The sequence below is a fragment of the Notamacropus eugenii genome, chromosome 4, assembly GCF_028372415.1.
Source record: "Notamacropus eugenii isolate mMacEug1 chromosome 4, mMacEug1.pri_v2, whole genome shotgun sequence".
NCBI classification, from domain to species: domain Eukaryota; kingdom Metazoa; phylum Chordata; class Mammalia; order Diprotodontia; family Macropodidae; genus Notamacropus; species Notamacropus eugenii.
Window position 1 is genome coordinate 430,772,188 of NC_092875.1, and position 25,390 is coordinate 430,797,577.

At 38.6% G+C, this 25,390-nt stretch overlaps 1 protein-coding gene across 1 annotated transcript; it reads right to left on the bottom strand.

The window, feature by feature from the left end:
• Positions 1-317: 317 nt before the first annotated feature.
• SEC11C (SEC11 homolog C, signal peptidase complex subunit) lies at positions 318-25,390 on the bottom strand. Its single transcript, XM_072605928.1, has 6 exons — positions 24,815-25,390; positions 9,621-9,730; positions 6,435-6,584; positions 3,332-3,451; positions 944-1,001; positions 318-521 (listed from the first exon to the last, which is right to left on the bottom strand). Exons 1-6 carry the CDS (start codon positions 24,854-24,856, stop codon positions 468-470), a joined length of 534 nt encoding a protein of 177 aa, XP_072462029.1. The 5' UTR covers positions 24,857-25,390; the 3' UTR covers positions 318-467.

Consider the following 25,390-nt stretch of genomic DNA (forward strand, 5'->3'; position numbering starts at 1 on the left):
TTGCCAGAGGCCGTTATCCACCATTTTAAATTGCCACTCACAGAACATATTTAACCAGCTATATTTTATAGGCTTATGCTTGTTTTTTTCCCTCAGAGTGCTGTTTTTCATCAGAATTTTGTTTTCCTTCAAGATACACTTATTTCAAACAAATACCACATAGAAACAATATTTTCCCCAACCAATGTTTCAGTCTCAGAAAGGGCCCATTTAATATTTTAAGTGATGTAGATCCTTATTCTCTGCTTATAGTGATTACTGTGACACAGGCATATACATTGGATAGATTCAAATCTGAAAATCAACACAAAAAAACGTTTACTGATGAACCATTTATTTGGACAAGACAAAAAAATCTGCACAGTTTTTTTTAATATAGAAAGTGAAACATTTCAAATATATTAGTTTTTCTTTTTTTTTTTTTAATAGAATCCATTTCAGTCCAGTCCCAGGAATTGCTTCTCATTTTAGGATTCACGTTTCAGTAACACATATGCACCCATTACGGCCAAAAGAGCATACTGTAAAGAAACACAATGAAAATTAGGGTGCTTGCTTCACAGTCTGAAAATAAATTTAGAGCCTAGGAATATATTCAGAAAAACTCTGTTCAGTAACGGTCAAAGAAAAAAGAGTAAATGACCACCTCTTCCCCCATGTTTTATCCCCCTATAAACATGTAGCAGGAATAAGAATTTAAATAACCAGTGCTTAAATACCAGTTGTAAATAAACCCTTTGTTTCTGAATAAGCATCTGTCTACTTTTTAACAAATCAAAGAATCAAAAAAATAAAGAAAAAATTCCAAATGATAATTTCCTTCCATAACTATCAAATGGTTTGCAAATGAAGTTAACTGTTAGGTATTCATTTCTCTAAAATTGTATCTTTCAGTCATACAAATTATACAATTGACTAATGTTCCCTGCCAAAGTGTTCCTACCTTGAATTTGGGATAATCATTCATGATTATGGTAACCATCCCAACATACGGCAAAAACCTAAGTTGAAAAATAAAAACAATAAGATTACTCACAGAATGTGGGCCCTAGATTCAGATTTAGGAGGTAAATATTTCTTAGACAATATTACTGAATATGATGGCAAAGACGACAAAGACTGCACAGGTTTAAATAAAGAACCAAGTCTGAAGGGGGGAGGAGGGAGAGAGGTTACTGGGTTAAAAAAAAACAAAAACAAAAACTCTGTTTCAAAAACCAAAGGCAATTTTTAAATGAATATGTGAACTTGAACTAACAATTTTCTCACCTTCAAAGGCTACATTTGCTACCACAAAATGAATACATATAATTTACTTACCACACAAATGAAAAAGGAAGTTTTTACAAATTTCATTTGCAATATCTTTAATAGAGCATTCAAGTTAACTTTTCTACAGAAATACTTCTGTCAGTAAAGCCTCTGAAGCAGACAAAAAAATAAGGATTGAAAAAAACCCACTTTGGTTTAACTTGTCACTTTAGTTGTGCTTTTCAAATAATGTTACAAAGTTATGGATTAAGAATTATCAGCATAAGATCTGAAGGAAAGTTTGAAATCAAACTAACCAATGACTATGCTGACAATTTAAAAAAGTGATAGAAAATTCACGTTCCCATGAAATTCTTCTTTTGTTAATTCAGAAAGTATTTAAGTGTCTCTGCGCCTAGGACCCTGCTAGGTACTGAGGATTCAATGACAAAAACTTCTGGGAACGGAGAGTAAGAGGGATAAATAGAAAATACACATGTAAACATAATAAAGAAGTTTGAGAGAGAAGGGGAGAAGGAACTAGCAAATCAATAATATTCCTGAGAAATCACCCAATTCTCAACCATTTAGACAAATGAGGAACAAGGTGAAGTAAAACCAATAGATAATCTTCAGGTTTTCAGTTAAGCTCACAGTACAGCTGCAGGTTCCAGCCCAGGTGGAGGAGGCTGTGCAAAGGTTACTAAAGTCAGGAGGGCAAGAAGACCCCAGTCAGCAACACCTGCGCTGTGAGATGCCTTCTGGGTACAACATCTGGCCCTTGTTTGTTGCCTTGGATTCTAGGAACACCAGCTTACCCTGAGGTTTGTCTGACAGACTGCTACAGGCTCTGACTACAGTTTTCTCTTAACCCCATGAGAACAACGCTTCTTTCTCTATTCAATTGTTGTTAGTAGAGATTCTAAAAACATGCAAAACAGAATCCCACATACTCTCCCTATGTATCCTCCAGCACAAGTATTAGTGGACAGTGAAGGAGCCAAAAAAATCAATGGGAAAAATAAGCTTCAACTGAATAATCGATCTCTACAAAAAAAAAAAAAAAGCAAGGGTTTGACAACTGAGTGAGGGGAAATAGAGGGGTTAGGGATGAAATGAAAAAATATAACAAAAAAATACACAGAAAGTAATCACTTGTTTGTTTCAATTGAGTAAAAACTGGTCACAATCTATAGAAGGAAGAATTTTAATACACAAGTAAGAATTTTCTGACAGTGAGACTCAGCACAGAAAGCCTGACAAAGGAGGCAATGAGTTATCTTTGGAGGTCTTTTAGCCTAGGACATATTCTCTTCTGGTTGAGATGGCTAAAATGTGGTATTGCTTGATAACAAAGGCATTAAATAGATGACATTCAGGTCCACCTTAGTTGCTAGAAATACTTGTAATGTTTTGTCTGCTTCCTTAATAAAATACAAATTGTTTGGGAAAAAAATTTTTTTTTTGGACTGGATCTGTGATTTCATTGGTATAGACAATTCTTGGTGAGGAATTTCCTGTACCATTGCAGACCAGCATGTGTGCAGCTTAGACTCTTGCAAGAGTTAATGCCTATGGTCCTGAGTGGTTTAACTGATTTGCCCAGGATCATATAGTCAGCACACGTCAGGGTAAAATTTGAATCTAGGTCTCCCTGACTCTGAAGGCAACTCTGAAGTCAACTCCATGTCACTGCACTGCCTCTCGGAAAATCAGAATTTCAAAAAAGAATAGAGAAAATTCAGTAATCTGCCTTCCAGTAAAAGAGCACTGCCTACTTCCCTTTTCCCCCAAAGTAAGCTGCTGAAATTTCCCCCTAAAATCATGACAAACTGCTGTAAACACTGAGAATGAATAACCTCTGGAGTGCAAGTCTATCTCTGAGAAAGAATTCAACCTGTAGCACAGAAAATCGATTTGGGTTTGGTTCAGCATCAGTCCCCAGGAAGTTCTGATAAGTTTTATTTTGTTATTATGGCACAAAACTGGATCATCTGTTATACTCAAAAATTCAATCTCACTGTAACCAAATCATTTTCTGTGTCACTGAAACCACAAAGTACAAAAACAAATTCCTTACCCTCTTGCTCTTCCTACAACATCCTTCTTTTCCAGCCAGTTTTGACCTTCTTTGTACAAACCTCTATCATCAACTTCATTATTATCTCCTTTAGTCAGAAATTTGACATTTCCATTGTCTCTGAAAGGCAAAACGACATCACTTGAAATATGTTTCAGTATGATTAAAAACAAGTTTAGATATACACTAAAGCCATATCCTAGGATGATACAGAAGCATTGGTAGAGTGGCCATGAGAAAAATTTTGAGTGGTCCACAGGAGACATAATTATTGTTGGCAACCTGATTGTATGCAAAACTTAAAAAATAAAATTAACCTTTTATTAATACTACTTACATCTAAAAGAGTATTCAATAGTTTATAAAGCACTTTTTTCAGTCCTATGAAATGATTTGAATATAATTTTTTTTATTTTACGGGTGAATAAAACTGAGTCCCAGGAGGTCATGACTTGCCCAGTTAACCAGTTAATAAGGTAGCACATCCAGGACTCAAACTCAGGTCATCTGACTTCACTGCATTCAAGCTTTCTCCCAAGTCTGTGGTATAGGCAAGTTCTGAAATACTTCAAGAATCTTTTCAACAAAGAATATTATAGTTTAGAAAAAAAAAGTTTCTTAAAGAAACAATGAACTATCTACGTACCAAGCAATCAAGAATTACTACTAGTTAAAACTCACTGATATTACATTTTGCAATACGGAAAATGTTGCTACCAAATAAGCTCAACTCACTTTCAAATCTGAAGTTCCATGAATTCCTCATGCCATTAGTCAAACGTATGCAAACAGTCTTATGAACTGTGCACTGTAAGAAAATGTCAGATTAGGCTGACAGCATGCTTGAATCTCAGCCAATAGTGATTCCTACACTAACAACTTAAAATCCAAATCAGTCAGCATTAGACACTGATGCAACATTATGTGTAGGCCCCTTCCACACACCCCTCCATCTACCACTTGCTTAGTCCACTGATAAGTAACCAGTAACTACATGAGGCCCAATTTGAAGCAGAAATCAGCTGACAGTTTGGTAGAGTCTAAAACACCTACGCAAGTCCTTGACAACAGAAAAGCAGTATGGTTCAGAATAAAGTCTCTGAGCAAATAAAGAATAAGAAAACTATTACATTTTAAGTATCACATTAATGTGAAATATACTCTGCCAAACTCTGGGCATACAGCTTCCAACAAATCAAACAAATATGAGCACTGAGCTTCTTCTCAATTCTGCTCTTTCACTTAACATTGTATAATGTGCTACTTCCCTCACCACAGACTATAACAGAGTAAAAACCAAGATGCTGGGAAAGAAGTAACAACTAATGGCACTGAGCCAGTATGTTCAGAGAAAGGTTCTACAAATGGGACCAATTCTAACACTGAGATAGTCTAGACACAAAAACATAAAACTGCCAAATTAAATACCTATAAAGGTCCTCTAAAAAATATAACAAATGAAAAACTGCACAACCATGATTAGATAACATTACAATCCCTCTAAGAATTTCAAACTACATCAAACAGCAACAAATTGTTTTGAACTACTGGAGCCTACGTTGTAAAAAGAAACTAAAAGAAAAAAAACTCCAGCAATAGAGCACATGAACATAAATTGCTGGAAATTATTATTACTTCAATTGTGAACAATTTTTCACCTTCTAGTAATTAAAAAATAAAATCATCACAAAAACCAGTTAAGGCCATTAGCAGATAAAAACTGAGCGAATTTTCTTTAGTAAATGAAAAAATTTTTAGCAAACACCTCCCAGAGTATATTCTACCTAAAAATGGAGGCTTAGAATAGCTCGGTCTTTTTAAGGAGCAGTCACTGAGGATAAAAGCATCACGAACAGATCAAGATATAGTAGAATAAATAGGTAGACTGGAAATCTAAAACTTGAAATTTTTATGTGTATGTAAAGATTTACTCCATCATTTTCACAACATGCTGGACTTATGCTTAATCACACAGCTCTTCAGAAGCAAGATAAAATCATCCATTTTGCTACAGAAAAATCAGTAATCAAAATAGCTGTGTCATTGTTAATCAGAAATGAGAACTCTAATTAGAAATCAACATGTAAACTGGAAATCAATGCTTCCAATTCTTAAAAAAAAATTCTATATTATCAGAGGTATTTAAAGGAAAAGCAGGTCTATTTGCTAGAGAACATCAGACTTTCCAAATAAGGCAACTCCAATTTTGTGACTAAACAGGAACTCAAAGCAAGCGAATGAGCTAGATATGCAAAGAAGCATTTTATTTCAGGGACATTTCATACTATATTGATCAGACAATAAGCATTTATTAATTATCTACTATGTGCAGGTACTGTGTTTGGTACACAAACAGTCCCTGAGCAAGCAAAATAAGTTGATTACTTCTCCATGAAATGTTAAAAGAATAAATCTTCTGTCTGAGATGATCACTTCTTTGAGTATTTAGGAAATAACTTTTAACATTAAAACAAGATTTGTTTTGCAAAGGGATATAACATTCCCTTAACGGATGTGTGTATGTGTATGTATGCGTGTGTGTATATATGTATATACATATACGTCTGTATGTACACATGCACACACATATTCCTAATACTAAATACTGTATTAATGTGCTTCTTTCCTCATCAGAGAACACAGCAAAGATGCTGAAAAAGAGGTAACAACTAGAGGCATAAAACCAGTACGTTAGGAGAGAAATTCCACAATGGGGACCAATTCTAAATATTATAAAAAGAAAATGAGCTGTCTTAATATACGTTCATATTACATATGAAATAATATACATGTATTCATAAAACTTTACATTTGCACACCATTTAATAGTTTTCAAAGTGCTTTCTCATGAATAATCTCATTTAATTCTCCCAACAACACTGTATATTATTGTCATCTTAGTCTTAAAGGATGAGGAAACAGGTTCACAAAGGCTACAGTGACGTGCCCACAGTCAAAAAGTCAGGATCTGGCAGCTGGAGGAGGGTCACAAACCAGGTCTTTTGATTCCCAGTTTAGCAGTCTTTCCATTGCACTTTGCTGACTCTCAAATTATGAACCAAGAAATAAGCACACACAAAAAAAGAATTAAAATTTTCATTACTTTTCGTGAACTTTGATGACTCTGTGAACTATAGGAATATCTCTTCCTTCAACTTTAAAAACAACTATTTCACCAGCTCTAATAGGATCTTCCCGGAAATTTGTTAAAAACAGAAGGTCTCCTCTATGAAATGCTGGTTCCATACTGCCACTAAAAAGAAACACAAAATAAACATAGGGTTTAACATTATGATCTACAAATGAAGAATATTTACATCTACACAAAATAATACAAACATACCATTTTAGGTTGAAATTACTTTCAAACACAGCCCTGTATAATCTACAAATCAATAATGCTACCAAATACATTTTTCTGTTCATTAAAAGGTATAACCCTCCAACACCTCCCAAAAAAGTAATATGGTATAAAGTTAAACATAAAGAAAAGAATTCTTAAACTTGAGTATAGAAAAGATCGTTAGTACTTCCTGCTATGATGAACTGAAGATAAATCTTGCTTTAGATAGTAGTTCCTTGATTCCTAGGAAGACAGAAGCCCTGTGGCAAAGCAAGTTCAAGAATATAGACTTCTGAATCTTTATGGTAATGCTTCCCATTTTTAGCTTTAAAAACTCAGTCTCTTTCCAGTAGATTCTATTTCATTCAGAATCAGAATGTTGCTGGAGGGGATCATTCCCTCCATTTAACAGATGAGAAAGTTGCAATCAATTAATTAATAAACAGCAAGCACCTAAAAAATGAAAACAGTTCTTTCCCTCAAATAGCCTAGAGAGGTTGATTTATTCAAGGTAGAGCTGAAACTAGAACCCAAGTTTCCTGATTCACAATTCTAGAGTTTTTGCTAACACCAAGCCCAAAAGGGTCAAATTTTCTAAAATTCCAACTAATTTCGAAAGTTTCATTCTCTCCTTCTAAATCCCAGTCTTTGTAGGTAGGGCTGGAATAACCAAAATATAATTGGGTTTCATTATAAGATACCAACTGGAAATTATTATAAAATCCTGGAGTCACAATAATTCATTAAATTTATCTATAATTTGTACCTCAAGACTCCCCAAATGAAGTAAAATAATTTATTTTGCCTAAACAGATGACTTGAAAGGATCACCTTCTTTCTACACATAGCCGTTCTTGAACCTTTCCCATTCCTGGTGTCCTCCTGCTCAAAACTACCTTGTATTTATTTAATATGTATTCTATATATACTTATGCACACATTTTATCCCCTCAGGAGAACATAAGCTTCTTGAGGACATTTTTATCTGTGCATTCTCACCACCTAGCAAAATGCCTGGAATATAGTATGTACTTAATAAATGCTTGTTAACTAACTATATTGAACTGAAGTAGAAGAAAGACTGGGGGGGGGCCTAGGAAAAGTCTAGGGTAGAAATATACAGGAAGGCCATGGAGCAGTCACCATTTTATAACAGAGATCCCTGGGTGGTGACAGTGAAAACTGACTCATGCTAAAACAAACCATCCTGGTTTGTAGCAAACTATTCTGTTTTGAAGCCTGTCACAGACACTTTTTTATTAAACTTTACTCCTTTTTCCAGCACATTCCCTTCACATACTTGTTGGACATGTAATAAATGCAAACTCCCTCTCATCAAAGATTTACAATTTAGTTAGGAGATATGATGTATGTAAAAAGACAGCATTATGTGCACTGTATCATAAAAAGTGCCAAGTGGACAAAGGAGGGAGGCATCAAGATAGGAGATGAGGCCTTGGCCAGGTCTTGATGGATAGAGGTAGCTAGCTACCAGATAACAATTCAATTTATATGTTCCATTACTGACAAAGTGTGTTCCTCACAATAAGCCTGTGCGGATGGGGAAACAGAGGCTCAGAAAGATTAAGTGGCTTCCCAAAGGTCACTGAGTAGTTATTAAGTGACAGAATTGGGACTCAAATAGGTCAGGAACAAAGAGACTTTGCTAGGTCAAGTGGGGGAACAGAGCAAAGTCAGAAAAGTAAAAATGAATAAGGTTCCGCTAGGGGGCTGTGAGTAATTGGTAGAAGTGAAATAAGTCATTTGTGAAGGGGAGTGAAGGAAAAAAGGCTTAAAAAAAATCTGCCTAAATCCGAACAGGAGGCAGCCCTGAACACCACTCTATCCAGTTAGGACTTTTAAGCCAAGAGTTCAGTTTTTTAAGCAGAATTCAAGGATTCTCCACTCCCTGACACTTCCTAGGAGGAGGGGAGAAAATAGCATCAGCACAAGGAAAAATCCAGTAAAACCTTACCTATCACTAGGTATCCCTTATCAATCATTTTTCTTACATAAAATAGAGATGCTGAATGCAGTAACAGTTCTAGTATTTTAAAAAATGAAATGTTTGAAGTTAATTAAGCTAGCAAAAGATCAAAATATAAAGGCCTTGGAAAATATTTCCTCCTGAAACTTTTCAAAATTTAAATTATGCATCTACCACGAGACTATTACAATTCTTGTAGCACACAGGCAAACATTCTGTACAACTCTGTACTATAAGTGCTAGATGCATTTTTGTCTCATGGCCCTGCCATTTTCACAAGAAAAAGGAGCAGGCACAAACTGCTGATTATCTAATGGTCAGCTTATCTTGGTTTTCACTAAATACTATTTAAAAGATATTGAATTCATCAGTTTTGGGCTTTTTCCTTTTCTTCCTAAGATAGTTTGCTGAAAATCAGTTCTGTACCTTCTGGACACTGGGGGAAATTAAGTTCAGAAACTACAGTAATTTTCTCATGTTTGACTATATTATCAGTTTCTTCTGTTCAAGTTTGTCTCCTCAAAATGTCAAAAAAAAAATGGAGCTGTAAAAGCTCCAAACCAAAAACATTTAAAAGAAAATTCAGTGAGGAAATTTGTAGCTATCATTTGAATACTTCAATTCGAATATTCCTAAATGTGACTTGGGAAGGATAATTTCATTAGAAAATCAAGTTATATATAACAAATTAAATCAAATGCTTGTTGTGAGAAAAGTACTTTCTAAACCTTGAAAGTATTATGTAAGTAATTATTAATTCCTACATATTCATATTGCTAAACTAGCAAAGTGACTTTAGAACACTGAGAAAATTTTTAAAAAGTAATATTTATAGTCATAAAAGTTGATAAAATTTGGAAAACTTTTTATTCAAGTATTTGTTTACACTACCATAAAAGACAAAAGCATTAACAATACGTTGATGTGACTGAATACAGAAATTATCATGGAAGACATACCTCAGAACCACCACAATAGGGCTCTCGCTCCCAGTGACGACTATCAAGCCTTTCCATATCATAAGAGCAGAAGAAACAATCATGGCAAAGTTTAAGACCTGGTAATACAGCTGTGGAGAAAGCGAAACAAAACCAACAAAAAGAATTCTCCTGAGGATAGATGTGAGTTTTCCAAGTAAAATAAAAGAGACATACATGCTCATAACGAACTAGTTCTGAATATACATTTAACAATAAGGTCAACAACACTTCCAGGGAAGAGAACTTCCTCGCCCCAAAAAGGGACTTGGGAGATGGATTACTAAGTGGGCTTTTCAAGTGAAGGATCTCCACTCCTTCACCTCACAAGAATCAACCACCTCACTGTCTTTCCAAGGTCTTTACACTAAAGTTTCACATTATTTAATATAGAAAAAGAAGGAGTGTATCTTCACTTGTTTTCTCTTCCTCTGGTTTAATCTTGGAGGAAAAGATGATATATTTTCAATCTCTGACGAAGTTCTCCCTCCTTGTGCCCCTGATCCTTCACCCCAGTCTCCTCCAGAGCAATGCCCCCAAAACACTCATTTTCAAATGTCTCCTTACTCTAGAAACATGCTCAGATTTACTCCATTCTTAAAAACCTTCACTTGACCCTTCCGTTCCCTGCAGCTGTTATCTACCCCTTTCCTGCTAATCTTCTAGGAGGGCACCTTGTTGCCCTCACTTCCAAACCACCCATCTGCTCCTCAAAACCTTTCGACTTCTCTTCCAATATCATCACTTTACTGAATCCAACTGTTTATTCAAATATTACCAGTGAGTTAACTGCTAAAGTTAATAGCTCGTTCTCAGTTCTCATGCCACCTGAACCCTTCGCATATTTTTTGGAAGGGGGAGCCTGGGTCTCCCCATTTCTCCCAGGTCAGTAATGCTGCAACCATTCACAAGCTTGATCTCCTTACTCATCAGCATGTGAGCTTCCCCCAACTCCACTGTGACCTGGACGGTTTGCCCCTGCTTAGGCAGCCCGTGGCCCCTGCTTCTGGCAGCTTATCATAATGAGTGCCACATTCATTGTGGACCCGATTGGCCCAACCCAGGGCAATGCTGACCATCCCCTCCCTCCTGGACATTCTATCTTCCTTGTTTAAAAACTCCTTTTCAACCTCCTCTCTCCAGGGTAACACAAAGGAGAGAGCCCTGGGCCTGGAGAGAGAAAGACCCGAGTTCAAATTTAGCCTCAGACATTTATCAACTGTATGACCCCTGAACAAGTCACTTAACCTGTTTGCCTCAGTTTTCTCAACTGTAAAATGGGGATAAAAATAGCACCTACCTCCCAGGGTGGTTGAGGTTCAAATGAGATACTTGTAAAATATCTTCCAGTGCCTGGCTTCGAGTAAGTCCTGTGTAAATGCTTATGTTTTCCCTCCCTTCTCTTCTCCCCTCTCTTTCCTGGTTATCTCCTCACTTCTCACTTACATATCCAGCCTTAATCTCTTCTTAACCGCACACTTGGATCACCAGTTGCCTGCTGGCCCTCTCTTTCTTAATGTCCCATCAGCACCTTAAACTCGAAGGTCCAAAATGAAACAACTTCTGCTCCTACAAACCTCTGTTTCGTTCAGGACATCATCATCCTCCTACCCCAATCTGTAACCTCAGAATCACCTGACTCCTCCTTTTCCCTCATTCCCCCTTCCAGTGTCTTCCCTCGCTAACATGTTCTCTATACACCTGATAAGTTAATTTATTAAGATATAGGTCTGACCTATGTCTTAGGTCTTGACTCCTCTGATCAAAAGCCTTCAGTGATAGCCTCTTGCTACAAGAATAAAACAGAAACTCTCTGGACATTTAAGACCCTCCACAGTTTTTGATCCAACCCATTTATCCACTTTTATTTCATATTATTCCCTTTCTGAGACTGGTGGCGGGGGTAGAGGTGGTGAGGGGGGAAGGCACAGGAGGAAGGGGAATAAGGCAATAAAATATTGTTTACTATATGTGAGGCATTGTGCTAAGTACTTTACACACATTATTTCATTTCTTTCCCACAACCACCCTTCAAGGTAGGTATTATTATTCTCCACATCTTACAGTTGAGGAAACTGAAACAAACAGGGATTAAGTAACTTGCCCAGGGTCACACGGCTGGTGAGTGTCTAAAGTGGGATTTGAACTCAGGTCTTCCTAATTCCAGGCCCAACACTCTATCCACAGCATAACTTGGCCAAATTGGATTATTAACTATTTCCCAAAATCAACATTTCATTTTCCATCTCAACATAATTCCCCCAAAACAGAATGTTCTCTTCTCCTTATCTCAAGTCTCTTAAAATCTTTTTTTCAAGTTCACATCAGCTACTCTCTGAAGCCTTCCCTGCCCCCCAGCTGTCAGTTCTTATTCCTCTCCTCAAACTACCTTGTACTGACTAATCTCTGTAAATGTTCTTCCCAACCAGCAGTATATAAGCTTCTCAAGACAAGAGCTGCTTCATTTTTCTTTTCTTTGTATCAAGAGCTAGGCCTAAAAGTCCTGAGAATTAACATCAGAAGAATTCCAGCATTAGCAAGATGTGTTTCTGCTTCAAGGAATGGCTTGGGATCCACAGAAAATACTGCAATTTCCCAAACATCATTTTCCTTGCTTTCCTCCCAGTGAATTCTGGGCCCCCAGCTCACTGTCCATATACAATTTATAATAAGATTATTATAAATTTTCAAATCTTTATGATTTTAGTAGGAGTTGGCATGGCATGAGAGAGAAGAGAGATTCCTTATAGAATCCAAATTTGAATCTCCACAAAACATTCTACTTTTGACTGTCACATTCAATAGGATTTGACTTTATGTTAAAAAACAATAACATTTTAATCACTTTAGAAAAATGCTTAATTAAATATGAATATCAGCATCATCTCTGCCCTTTCTCCTAGAGTATGATCATCTCACAAATTAAAATTGAAAGAGCATCCAAATAAAGAAAATCGTATGTACTCTTGTTTCATCAAACATGCTGTATATAAAGCTCTGTGCTAAACTTTGCTTTTAATTAATTTGGACTTAATATATTTAAATGTTCCCTGTAATTGATTATAGGGGGGGATATAGATCATAGAAATAGAGAATTGAAAAGGGACCAACAGGACCTTAAAGATCATCTACTTCAATCCCTTTAATTTATACATGAGGAAATAGACACTCGGGAAGATTATGGAGCCTGCCTGAGATCCCAGGAGTAAGCAAGATAATAGAGCAAGGATTAAAACTTGGATCACCTGATTCCTAATGCAATGGTCTTTACACTATGCTTGCAACATAAATTTGAAATCTGTTTTACTTAAGACTTTTGCAGAAAATAGCTCTTCTTTCAGGATAAGTAATGCCTAAGAAATAAAAAATATAGGGTAAAATGAAAGGCACATCTTGATGATCTGACATGACTCTTTACTTTTAAAACATTTATGAATCACAACTTCCACCCTAATAATAACAATCACTTTAGCCTTGGATAAAATGATGTAATCTCATCTGTAGGCTAACTTAGGTCATGACATTCTGCAATTAGAAACTGTTATCTTCATTGAGGGCTATAATACTTTCATAAATGTAGAGAATCGCAGTATTTTAAATACACCAATGATTCTCAATAATAATGCCCTTGGGAATGGGGAGGAATAGCATATTATGCATTACACCATATCATAACAAGGCCAATATTCAATAACTAAGCCCCTTTGAATAATCTACAACATAGACCCAAATTCTATACTGAAAAGCACCATAAAGTCCAAAGAAGTTAACCATGTGATGTGAGACAAGATATTGAATCCTCTTTTGGGCCCACATTTCCTTAGTTATTTAAAAATAAAAAGGGGGGAAGGTTGGATTATTTTAACAAAACTTAAATGCTCACTGTGTAAGGCACTGCATTAAGCACTAGGGGTGTTTCAGCTGGTTTACAACTTCACAGATATGGGAACTCCTTAAAAAGGGGAAATTTGAAAACCTTCCCTTTTTAATCCTGCAGGACTCCTTACCACTTTCTCCCCCTTCCAATCTCCATCCCCTCCCCCAATAAATGTGCTGTAGGCCTTTTTCTAGGACAGGGGTTCTTAACCTGGAATCTGTGGACTTCTTTTAAAAAAAAAATTATTTTTGGATAATTTTATCTAGTACAACTGATTTCCTTTGTAATTCTATGTGTTTGATTTTATGCATCTGAGAACATATTGAGATGGGATTCATGGGTTTCACCAGACTGCCAAAGAGATTTAGGGTCCTAGAAAAGTGTTCAAAGAACCCTTGCTTTAGGAATTTTAATATTTCTTAGGCACCAGTTCAGTATTTGAACTGCCCTTCTATATATAATCCCTGGGCTAGGTCTGGCCTACCTTCTTATCTTTCACATTGCTTCTTGTAACCAAATGATCCCTGGCCATAGCTTATTTATGCCCACTGAACATTTTTCCACTGCCCTTTAGGTAATCCACAATTTTGATTTTTCAGTGTGTGCTGTGTTCCATAAATCACAGCCATAGGTTATCACTGTAAAAATACTTGGTGTTAAAATGATGGGTTTTTGTTTGATCAGTGAAAGCACTGCGCAATTTTCTAAATGCAATCCTACCTACTTTAATCTTCTTATTCAACTCTGGGCTGAGCTCACCATCCAAGATACATGTAATAAGGAATCAACTCTATTAGCTGTCCATCCAAATGTAAATCAGTCTAGATGAAAGGCATTCTTCAACCACATGGTTTTGCCCAGATGGACTACAAGATCCTCTTTTGCTCATTCGAGTGACTAGAAGTCAACTCAAATGTACTATTTCTCACTCATGATATCCTAGCCACAATACTGTCTACTCCCACATCTCTGTCAAAATCTGTTTCTTCCTTTAAAGTCAAGCAAAGGCCTCCATGAAGCCTTCCCTGGTGCCCTTTCTCAACTACAAGTGTTCTTCTGTCTTCCTAAATTCCTCTTAGTACTCTGTTTGGGGGCAGCTAGGTGGATACAGTGCCAAGTCTGAAGTCAGGAAGACTTGTCTTCCTGAGTTCAAATCTGGCTTCAGACCCTTATTAGTTGTATAATCCTGGGCAAGTCACTTAACACTGTTTGCTTCAGTTTCCTCTTCTGTAAAATGAGCTGGAGAAGTGGCAAACTACTCCAGTGTCTTTGACAAGAAAATCCCAAAAGAGGTCACAAAAAACATAGCTGAAAAATGACTAAATAACAACACTTTGTTTAGACCTTTCCTATGCATTCATAAAAGCATAATTTTCATCATATTTCTGAATGAATGCGAGAACCCAAATGCATCTGTTGAGTGGTAAAACAAATCCATCACCTATGGGGGCTTGCTTCTCCATTACTCACACCACTTGGATGAGATAACAGTCAATTCTATTCCTTCTATGAATAAGCAAGACCACCAAGCTGTACCATCCGCTTTGCCAATGTCTCTAAGTCCTCCATGCCTTATCACATGCCTTGCTTCTATGTCCTGAAATTCCTGGGCGCTGTGATCCAACATACTTATGTAACCCTAAATACCCCTGGCCCTGCCATCTGTCCCTCCAGGGCTGGGAAGAACTGTCTTGCTTTTTCTTTCTTTTATGGGTGTGGGGGAAAGGGGGGGGAAGAGGGTTGGGGGGGACAATCAGGGTTAAGTGATTTGCCCAAGGTCACACAGCTATTAAGTGTCAAGTGTCTGGGGCCAGATCTGAATTCAGGTCCTCCTAAATCCAAAGCTTTGCTCCATCCACTGTGCCACCTAGCTACCCCCTGCTTGGCACGGTACTTGGCCCACTGTTTAATAAGTGCTTTTTCATTCATATTATTTGTGTGTTTTTATTTATCTGATCTTACCTACCAGAATACAAGTTCCCTGGGAATAATTACATTTAACATTTGTATCCCTAGTACACAGTCTTGTACACAGGCACTTAATATTTGTTGAATGGAATATAATTTCTTGAACGTATGAACAGAAAAAATAGACTGGTGAGGTAATGAGAATGAGAGACAATAAATGGTTAGCTCCAAAGGAAGACATACTAGGAGTTGGTAGATAGATCCTCTGAAGAATTCATGGGAAAACATGGACAAGAATGATGAAAAAGATAAGAAGGATAGAGGGCTTGCTATCTGCCTTAGTGGAGGGTCTACAGATAGAGTGCCATCTGTATGACTGAAGGGATACTCATCCCATTGGGATATAAGGAGATTTAATTGGAAAATGCTCCAGGCATCCTTAAACAAAGTTTGCTATTTATGAAGCAAGGTTTCCAAGTCCTTTGTGTCCATACAGATTTAATTCAACAAAACGCAATGCAACGAACATTTACTGGGGGTCGTCTACTATGGTCACTTGCAAGGCACTGTGTTAGACAATGGAAATACAAAGACAAAAATAGAACTGTCCCTGCTCTCCAGGAACTTACACTGTACTGGGAGGGAAGGGGGGAGGAATGGGTATGCAAGTAAATAAACAGAAAGTAATGTGAAGAGGGAGGAAAGGTCATATGTAGAAAGTGGTCCTTGAGTGGCACTTGGAAAGAAGCAGTGGATTCTGGGAGATGGAGATAAAGAAAGACACTCACTGGTTTAAAGTCATGGAGGTGGGAGATACAATGCATGTATGGGGAGCAACTACAAAGTCAATGTGACTGGAGTGGAGACTACTTGAGAAAATAACATGAAACAAGACTGGAAATGTAGGTGGCAGTCAGACTGTCAAAGGTTTTACACGCCAGACCAAAGTTTGTTTATTTTACTCAAGAGGCAACAGGAAGCCACTGGAAATTTTTAAGCAAGGCAATGACATGGTTAGATCTGTGTTTTAGGCCTATCAATTCAGCAGCTGTGTGGAGAGTAGCTTGGAAGCAGATTCTTATTTTTAGCTTCTTATTTGGCAAAAAGCATCATACAAAGAATTTCTTTTTTTCCCTGACTTTTTTTCAGCTTGAAATCTTGAGGGAAAATAAAATGAATTAAAAATTTATTTTCTTTGAGCAAAATAATCTGAGAGCAAGATGCTGACCTGAAACTTAGCATCCTGTTCGCCTGGTGATTTTCTTGGTTAACATTTTGTGCACAGCTTCCGTGATCAAAACAGAATTCAGTAGCAGAAGCAAACTTAATTAATATCAAAGATGGCATGTTGCGTTTGAAAATTTTAAACAAAAAAGTTCAGTCTCTAGTCAATATCAATTGATGAGTTAAAAAATGACAGCAACTGATTACCAGATGTACATTTTCAGATGCCTCAGCTGAAGTACTTTGTTCTTTCCTCCCTTAAAGTAGAAAGAAAGAGAAAAGAGTGGTCCCTTTACAGTAGAGAAAGTAGTCCCAGGTTAAGTATGCATTATTTAGTCATTTTAGAAGGCAAAAGATAAAAGGGATCTCAAGCAGGAGAATGTGTCCAAAGAACAAGTATCAGCAAGCAGCAGAAGATGAAATTCTGAAGAAATTAATGTTTTACAATTTTTAATCAGGAGAAGCATAATGGGCAAACAACACAGTTGGCTAACAGACAAAGTGGGAAAGTAAAGTCAAGGGTTTATTAGGGAGAAGGCATTTCAGAAGGTCAGGTCCTCCTGACAGGCTGCTACTCTCAACACCAATTCTCAACATTTATTTTACAGGATTTATTTATAACCATCCAGTGTTACCATAATGACATATTTAACAAAGCAACTGTAAGTTCCTGGAGGATTTTTCTGTTGATAATATCAAAGAGCAGGACAGTTGGTTTTTCAAAAATGTTCTCTGTTAAATTTAGTTATAGCTGTCACAGCAGCCAAGCAGATACACATACCTTGAAAACATCCAGGTGCCAAAATATATTCCCTAAAATATATGACAATTCCTAGGACACACACTGCAATTATACTTGGATAAATGTGGTGCCTCCATTGAAGTTCTCCGATGACTAGGGTGACTAGGATGACTAAGGGTGACTTCAAGCTCTTCATGCCAGTGAAATGTGAGTTCTAGATGGATCTACCAAACTGGAAAGGCTTACAACACAGGCCCAGCAAGAAAACATGAGTCTGTTCTCCCACGGGCATCCTAGGTAGGTTCACTGAGACAATCATGATCACCAAGTGATGAATTCTGGTAGGCCAGAGCAACTCATTAAACTACTTACTAAGGTATATATGTATGTATGTATGTGCATGTATGCAGAAATATATATACACACACATATATGTATATATTGCATATCTATATATTCACAGATAATTTTGCTTATACATAAAACTGACATATAGAGTACACATGTTCTTGATAAATGAAGTAGATGTGTTACACATGGCCAAAGAACAAGCTACATTCTGTCATCATCCATCATCCTTGCCTTAAATGTACTGAGGCAGCTTATCAGACTGTGGACCCCAAAGGAACTTGAGATAAGGACAGCATGGTTCCAAGTGCGGGGAAATGCATGGGATTACACTGTTCATTAGTGTCTCCTGACTACAGAACTAGCCATACAATTAATTCATCAATGATCATTTTTATTCATAGACTAAATTCTGCCCTACACACCCAACCCACTCACCACAGTTCAATTCATATTTGCAATAGTTACAAGGTTGCAAGGCTGAGTAGTGGCAAATTATTCTCTAGTCAAGGGTCCATAAATAGCTGCTCCCCTCTACTAGAACAAGCTTTCAAGGTCCACTGAACCCCAATTAGCCTTTGTCTGACAAGGTATCTGACAAGGCAGACCACCATCTATCTTGAGGGTCTAGAATAGCAAAGATGCTTCTAGGCAACAAGGCAATACACTGATGACTACACTAGCTAGCTTCTGATTCCTTCTTGGTGGTGACTGTCCCTGGAATATAACAGATACTATGACTCTCCCAGTACCTCTAGTCTACGACCTCAACCTGGATTTGTTTGCTGTGTTAGTACAATTTCTGTTGTTGCTGTTTATGAAAATAAGATAAAATACCTGAAAGAAGCCTTAGTGATTGCTCTAGCAAAGGACTGGAAGAAAGCAATCTGAAAAGACTAGGTCCCTGGCGGGGGGGGGGGATGGGAAGGGAGAGGAAGGTATAGTTATTATGCGGAAGGATTTCTAAGGGTGACCCTGGTACACCAAAGGAATTATACATACTTTGCTTACTCCTTTTTCAGAGTCAAAGAGTTTTAGTATCTGATTACTCTAGATTGCTATATGTGTAATGGGTTTTAGTTCCATTGGTCCTCGAGTATAAAACAGCGTAAGACTCACGGTTCAAGAGCCATTCAGGTTTGTTTACAGTTCTGACAGAGCTCACCAGTTCCAGGATGGACTTTATAAGTGCTGAAGCATGCCCCAGAACTTGGTGGAGAGAGGCGTCACAGATAAGCACATCAGCCAGGTAGGCTTTGTTTAAGATCCATAAACTGTTCATTTCTCTATGTAAGTTCCCTGTGAGTTTCTTTTTCTTTGATCCAAACAGAATGTTATTTTTCATTTATGTCAAATTGGATAACTGGAGATAATGGTCAAAATTTCACAGTTCAACACTGTCACATGCCTCCTTCCAAAGAGAGAAAGAAAAAGTATAATCTTTTTTTTTAATGTGCTACAACATGGAGTAGTGGTTACAAGAGTCCTATAAATACTACTCAAGGATAAATAAAGCAGTAATTTAATGTTTAAAGAACAAGGGTTTAAAATAGAACTCCCCAAACCTGCCCTTCCACTAAACTTCCTTATTTCTAGTAAAGGCAGCACCATCCTTTCAGTCATCTTGGTTTACAACTTTGGAGTCATGCTTGACTTCTCTTTCTCCCTCATCCCCCATATCCATTTAGTTGCCAAATCTTGTCAGTTCTATTTCCATAACCTTTCTTGGATCATTCTTCCATGGCCACCAGAGTGGTAGTTCAAGACATTGTCTCCTCTTACCTGCGTTGCAATAATTAGTCTCAGAACTTCTAATCTCTCATACAAATCTATCTTCTAAACAGCTGCCAAAATAAACTTCCCTAGAAAGAAATCTGACTATGTCATCAGTCCCCTAAACAAGGACATCCAGCAGCTCCTTACTGTCTGCAGGACGAAATATAAAGTCCTCAGTTTGGTATAAAACACTTCACAAAATGACTCCCAGCCTACCTTTACAGACTTTTTTCATTACAATCGATGCTCCAGTAAACTGCCTATTTGTCCCCAAACTCAGCATTTCTTTTCCTGGTGTGCCCCTGAATGGAATACATGTACTTCCTCTTCATTTCTACCTCTTTGAATTCCTAGACACCTTAATGTGCCACCAAAATCCCATGAAAAGCTTTCTGAAATCCCCTTTGTACTTTCTCAAATTATCACATACATACTTAATCTGATTAAATATTATATCATCCCCATCCAGTAAGGGCTGTTTTTCATTCTATACTGGTATCTCCAGCACCTCATACACATATAGGCAATTAATGTGTTGGATTGAATATGATTTAACAAGCTCATGACATGGGTTTTAAACCTAAAAACCTAGGCATTCTCAGAAGATTCCATCCAATTCTCACTCATTAGTGGACCAGGTCCTTATAATCCAAAGCTCACTACAGAACCAAGGGCAAGTAAGGAGAAGAACAATTCTTGCTCCCAACCTACTCCCAGAAGTGGTGATTAATTTTCACATCCATGGATACAGTCAGGATCATATAATTTCAAAGGTAAGAGGGACCTTCAAAGTGATATAGCACAACTTTCTTCTCAATATAGAAATCTCTTCTCTAAGTAGTTCAGATTTTAAAAACCATGAAAGGATGAACTAGGTTGCTGGCAGTACAAAGGGAGAGGAGGAAAGAGTCAAATGATTCAATTAAATTCAACCTAATAAATGAACAGGTGTTTATTAAACAATTTTTATATAAAATGCAAGCCTTGGTACACAAAGAAGGCAACGGAGATAGAAATATGGAGGGGACCCCCACAATCTTTGTTCTTAAGATGGTTACAATCTAAAAGGGAAAATTGGACATGTACAAAGTAGAATATAATAAAGGCAAAGGAGAAATCCAGACAAAATACTTTTAAACAAATTTAAAAAGGAAAGGACAGTTTCAAATTGAAGGTAAGAAGAGATGAAATTTGACAGAAAGCTTCATAGAAGATATGAACTAACTGGCACTCCAATAAGTGGGCAGGAAGATGGAATACATTCCAATTACAGGAATGGGATATGACCTCCACAAGTAAGTGGAGGAAAGAGGAGCGATGAGAGAGGTTTGCAGAAAGCAGTTAAGCAGGACTAGACTGCTGCTGTAGTTGTTTGTACTTCGTTCTCCAAAAGAACCAAGACATCAGGAAGCTGATGTATTTCACCTGCAGGTGAATTAGATTTAAGTGAGGCAGGGCTACGCAAAGTCACCAGCCTCACTCTCTCTTCTTGAGCCATCTGGGTCCAGGAGCAAGATATAGATCAGGGCCACTGGAGATGTCCCCATATGCAGTGTTAAGCTAAGATCTTTCCCAGGTCTCAGTTTGTCTGAAGCAACACCCATTCAGTGACTAAGGCTAGGTAAGAAATGAGGCCAAAAAAAAAAAAAAGGCTTCTTTTACCTAATCCAAAAAAAAGAAAAAAATCAATCTGGGAGGTTTCTAGTCAAAACAGAAACAACTGCTATTTACACAGAGACATCAAAACCCAAACAATGACCAAATGAGGCTTGGAGCTGGGAACTACTGGTCAACCAGTGAGAACCAGAGTGATCTGGGTTTAAGGCATGGTCCTTAAAAAAGAAATCTGGCCCCTAAACCCCCAGATATCTTTCAAGGTTTCAGAAATAAAAATTTATATTCCTTTGGGCAGAGTACCTGGAGGTAAGGGTATTATTCCCTAAGTGGACAGAGGGAGGAAGGATGGAAGACTAAAACATAGTGCATGAAGGAAAGCAGAATAAAATAAGGGTTAGCCTGAAATTTGGGTTGAAGACTTGACTGAATGGGGTGGAATGGGAAGGCAGGGTCAATGTGACAGCTGTGCTGTCTTTAAATATTTGAAGCATTATCATGAGGAAATTCAAAGAGACTTGTAACTAACATAGATCCTAACAGCATATTAGAAAGACTACGTGGGCAGCAGTGTAAAATATGGATTGGAGGAAAAGACAGAATAGTGACAGAAAGATCAGTCACAAGGTGGCCTAACAGTATCACATCTTAAAATACACAACAAAGTAGTAATGAGAGAAACAATTTGGTACTGGTTAAAAAATAGTGCTTGATCAGTGGAACAGATTGGTAATACAAATGAACTATAATAGCTTAATGTTCAATACACCCAAAGATTCTGCCCACTGGGGTAAGAACTTACTATGTGACAAAAAAATGCCAGGAAAACTGGACAGCATATATCAACACCTCATACCATATATCAAGATTAAGTTCCAAACGCATGTGTGACTTAGATATAAAAAGTCACAATATAAACATATTACAGGAAAAAGAAAGAAATGAATTTTTGATGTATGGATAAGGAGAGGGTTCATGACAAAGTATGGCATTGAGAGGATCACAAAAATAAAACACAATTATGAACACATAAAATTAAGAAGTTTCTCAACAAACAAATCCAATGCATTTAAAGTTAGAAAGGAAAGGTAACTGGGGGAAAAAAATCTTTGCAAAAAGCTTCTCTCATTTCCAAGATACATAAGAAACTAACTAAAATTTATAAGGATAATAATTATTACCCAAATGATAAAGGGTCAAAAAATATGAACAGGCAATTCTCAAGGGAAGAAATCCTAGCATTACATAACCACATGAAAAAATGCTCTAAATCACTAATAATTAGGGAAATTAAAATTAAGGCAACTCTAAGCTCACATCCATCAAATTGGGGAAGTTAACAAAAAACAAAACGACAAATGTAGAAAGGTCTTTGAGAAAACAAACATAATGACTTATTGTTGCTGAAGCTATGAATCGGTCCAGCCATTCTAGAAAGCAATTTGGAAATATGCCCAAAAAGTTACTAAGTTGTGTCCCTTTGGAATAGCAATACCACTACTGGGTCTATATCTCCAGAGCTCAAAGAAAGAAAAAAAGGTCCTATGTGAAGAGTCATGTGAATGGAACCAGCAGAAAAATTTGTACTCTAACAACACTGAAAAAAACAAAAACAAAACACAATTTTGAAAGACTTGAAAATTCTGATCAACAAAATGATCAACCATGAGTCCAAAGGGCTGATGAAGAATACTATCCACCTTCTGACAGAGGCGTAACCTATATTATGAAGAAGGAGACATTTGTACACATGGCCCATATGGGAATTTGTTTTGCTTGATTATACACTGTTGCAAGGAATTTGTTTTTCTTGTTTCCTCTGTGTGTGAGGGTGTGGGTGTAGGGGGAGAGTGGGAGGGAGAAAGAAATGCTTGTTAATTAAAAAATAAAATAAAATGTATTTATAAAAAAACATCTTTCAACTACTGTTTCTAGTTCTTCCCCTTGGGCCCAGCAGAATAAATCTCATCTCTCTTTCACATGACACTCTCCAAATATGGGAAGTCAGATATTATGTCCTTCCTCAAACCTTCTCTTTTCCAGATTAACCATTATTGTTTCTTAACGTTATGCTCATTCAAGTGAAAAGTACAATGTCCTTAAAATGAGAACTAGAGCTTGGGAGGAAGGTTAGGGCTTTTACGATATACATTTGGAGTCACTTACATAAAGAGATGAGAATCAAGGACAGGGACCTGGGGAGCACCTACATTTGGTGTTGATGAGAGGAAAAGAAGTCAGAAACAGACAGGAAAAAAAAGGATCAGAGATAAGAAACTAAAGACAGCGGAATGTAAAAGAAGCCAAAGTACAAGGGTTTCAGAGATGATAAACCGTGTCAAATACTGCAGGAGAAAAGACTGCTAGATTTGCTAACTACCAAATAACCCTTGAGAGAACAATTTCAATTGAGCGGGAGACCAAAAGACATCTTCCATAATAAAAGCAGGTTATAAGATAGCTACCATCTTACAGCACTTACTATGTGCCAGACACTGTGCTAAGTGACTTACAAATTTTATCTAATTCAATTCTCAAAAGAACCCTTCGAGGTAGGTGCTATTACCCCCATTTTTTAACGGATGAAAATGAAACTGACCGAGGTTAAGTGACTAGCCCAGAGTCACACAGCTTTGTAGGAACGGGAGATTGAATCTGAACTTAGGTGTTTCTGACTTATTTTTTGTCATACTAAGTAGGCACTCAGTGTGTGTAATTTAAGACAAGTAAATCAAATTCAGTGAAGGAAGCTGGAGTCGTCAGCCTTGGAAAAGATCATGAGACCCCTGATAAACAATGATTCAGAGAATCACTGAGGTAGATTAGGAAGAATTTCATGTCCCAGCGGCAGTCCTCCAGTTATAGGAAGTCACCGGGTCATCTCCTGAAGGCGTGGGGGCAGGCAGGAATAGGGGCAGCAGGAAAACATTTCAGTAGCTGCCTTACGGGATAAAACAAGTTGGAGGTGAAGGCCCAAGTGAAATCAAGCAGCATGAATCACACAACCGGGCAGCAGGGAGTGCTTGGCAGCACAGGAGCAAACGGACAACCAACAAGGGCTGCGATGGCCCTTCGGACATAAGGAGGACAGCTTGTCACATCTCCCCCGACAAGCGGGCTGCCTTACGGGCCAGACATCCGAGGCTCCTTCAGGAGGTCCTCAGAGACCGGTCATCCTTCAGCTAAGGTACGGAGGCAGACACCACTGGGTGCCGGACCTGGCAGGCTGTATCCCTCCCCCACCGGTGCCTAGAAGGGTGCTGGGCACACAGCTCGGCCCCTGCAGAGCTGAATTAATCCTGTGCCCTCCTGTTACAGCTGACTGAAAGCTCCTTGGGGGTAGGGGAAGTGCACGATCTAAACTTACCTACCCCAGAGCTTGCACACAGCAGGGGTTCAATAACGCTGGAGGAGCAAGCTGGTTAGCGAGGAGAGGGCCAGGAGGAGGAACCCCCTAACCCAGGACCTACACGCCCCCCACCCCCACACCGAGGCTGCCAGTCCCACCGCGCCAGGTAACGCAAGGTGGGCTGTCCTTCGCCTCCCCTTCCTTCCAGGTCTCCGCCCATCATGCCTCGATGGCCGTGCACTAGGGGCCCGCGCGCTCCCCGGAGCCCCAACACCCCCAAGTCCGGCCTGGGCCCCCGGCCTGGGCCCCCGCCCTGCCCCGCCCGGGCCTCCGCTTACCTGGCGCTTGTTCATCTTCCTTAAGTCCCCGAAGATGTCCATGGCGGCTTCCCGAAGCCGGTCCCCCGGGACACGGCGTACCACAGGGAGGAAGAAGGGGGCCGAGCAGGCAAACGGGCTCCGGGCTAGGGGCTGTTACCGGAGCAACGTCGACACACCTGCCTGGCGCCCCCTTCTCCCTCCCTTCCTGCTTCCTCGCTGCCTTGTCTGGACCGCGCTACGGCGAGTCCGCGGGACAGGTGGGACCCATTGATAGGCGGCCCGCCTGGGCGCCTGGGAGATGTAGTCCTCTGCCGTGAGCTCCGCGCTAGCGGGAGGGAGCAGAAAACTACCTCTCCCAAAATGCCTTTGGGGTGAGAGCCTCCTTCAGCTAGGACCCTGAGCCGGTGGGAGGAAGGCGACGGGGCGGGCTCTGGGAGGCAACCGGCTGCCACTAACGCTGCTGCCAGGAGACCACGGCTAGAGAATGCGGGTTCCGGAAGTCGCCCAGGATAATTAGGTATAATGAAAGGATATGCCGGTGGGATGGAAGTTCTTCACATTCCATCCAGGCATCTCGAAGACAACTAAAAACCT

Excerpts from the sequence above, each read along its gene's own strand:
- SEC11C (XM_072605928.1), bottom strand. The coding sequence starts at position 24,856 with ATGGACATCTTCGGGGACTTAAGGAAGATGAACAAGCGCCAG. Across the intron at positions 9,731-24,814 it reads GGAAGATGAACAAGCGCCAG|CTGTATTACCAGGTCTTAAA; the intron begins GTAAGCGGAGGC and ends CTTTCTCCACAG. Across the intron at positions 3,452-6,434 it reads GTCATCAAAGTTCACGAAAA|AGACAATGGAAATGTCAAAT; the intron begins GTAATGAAAATT and ends TTTGCCTTTCAG.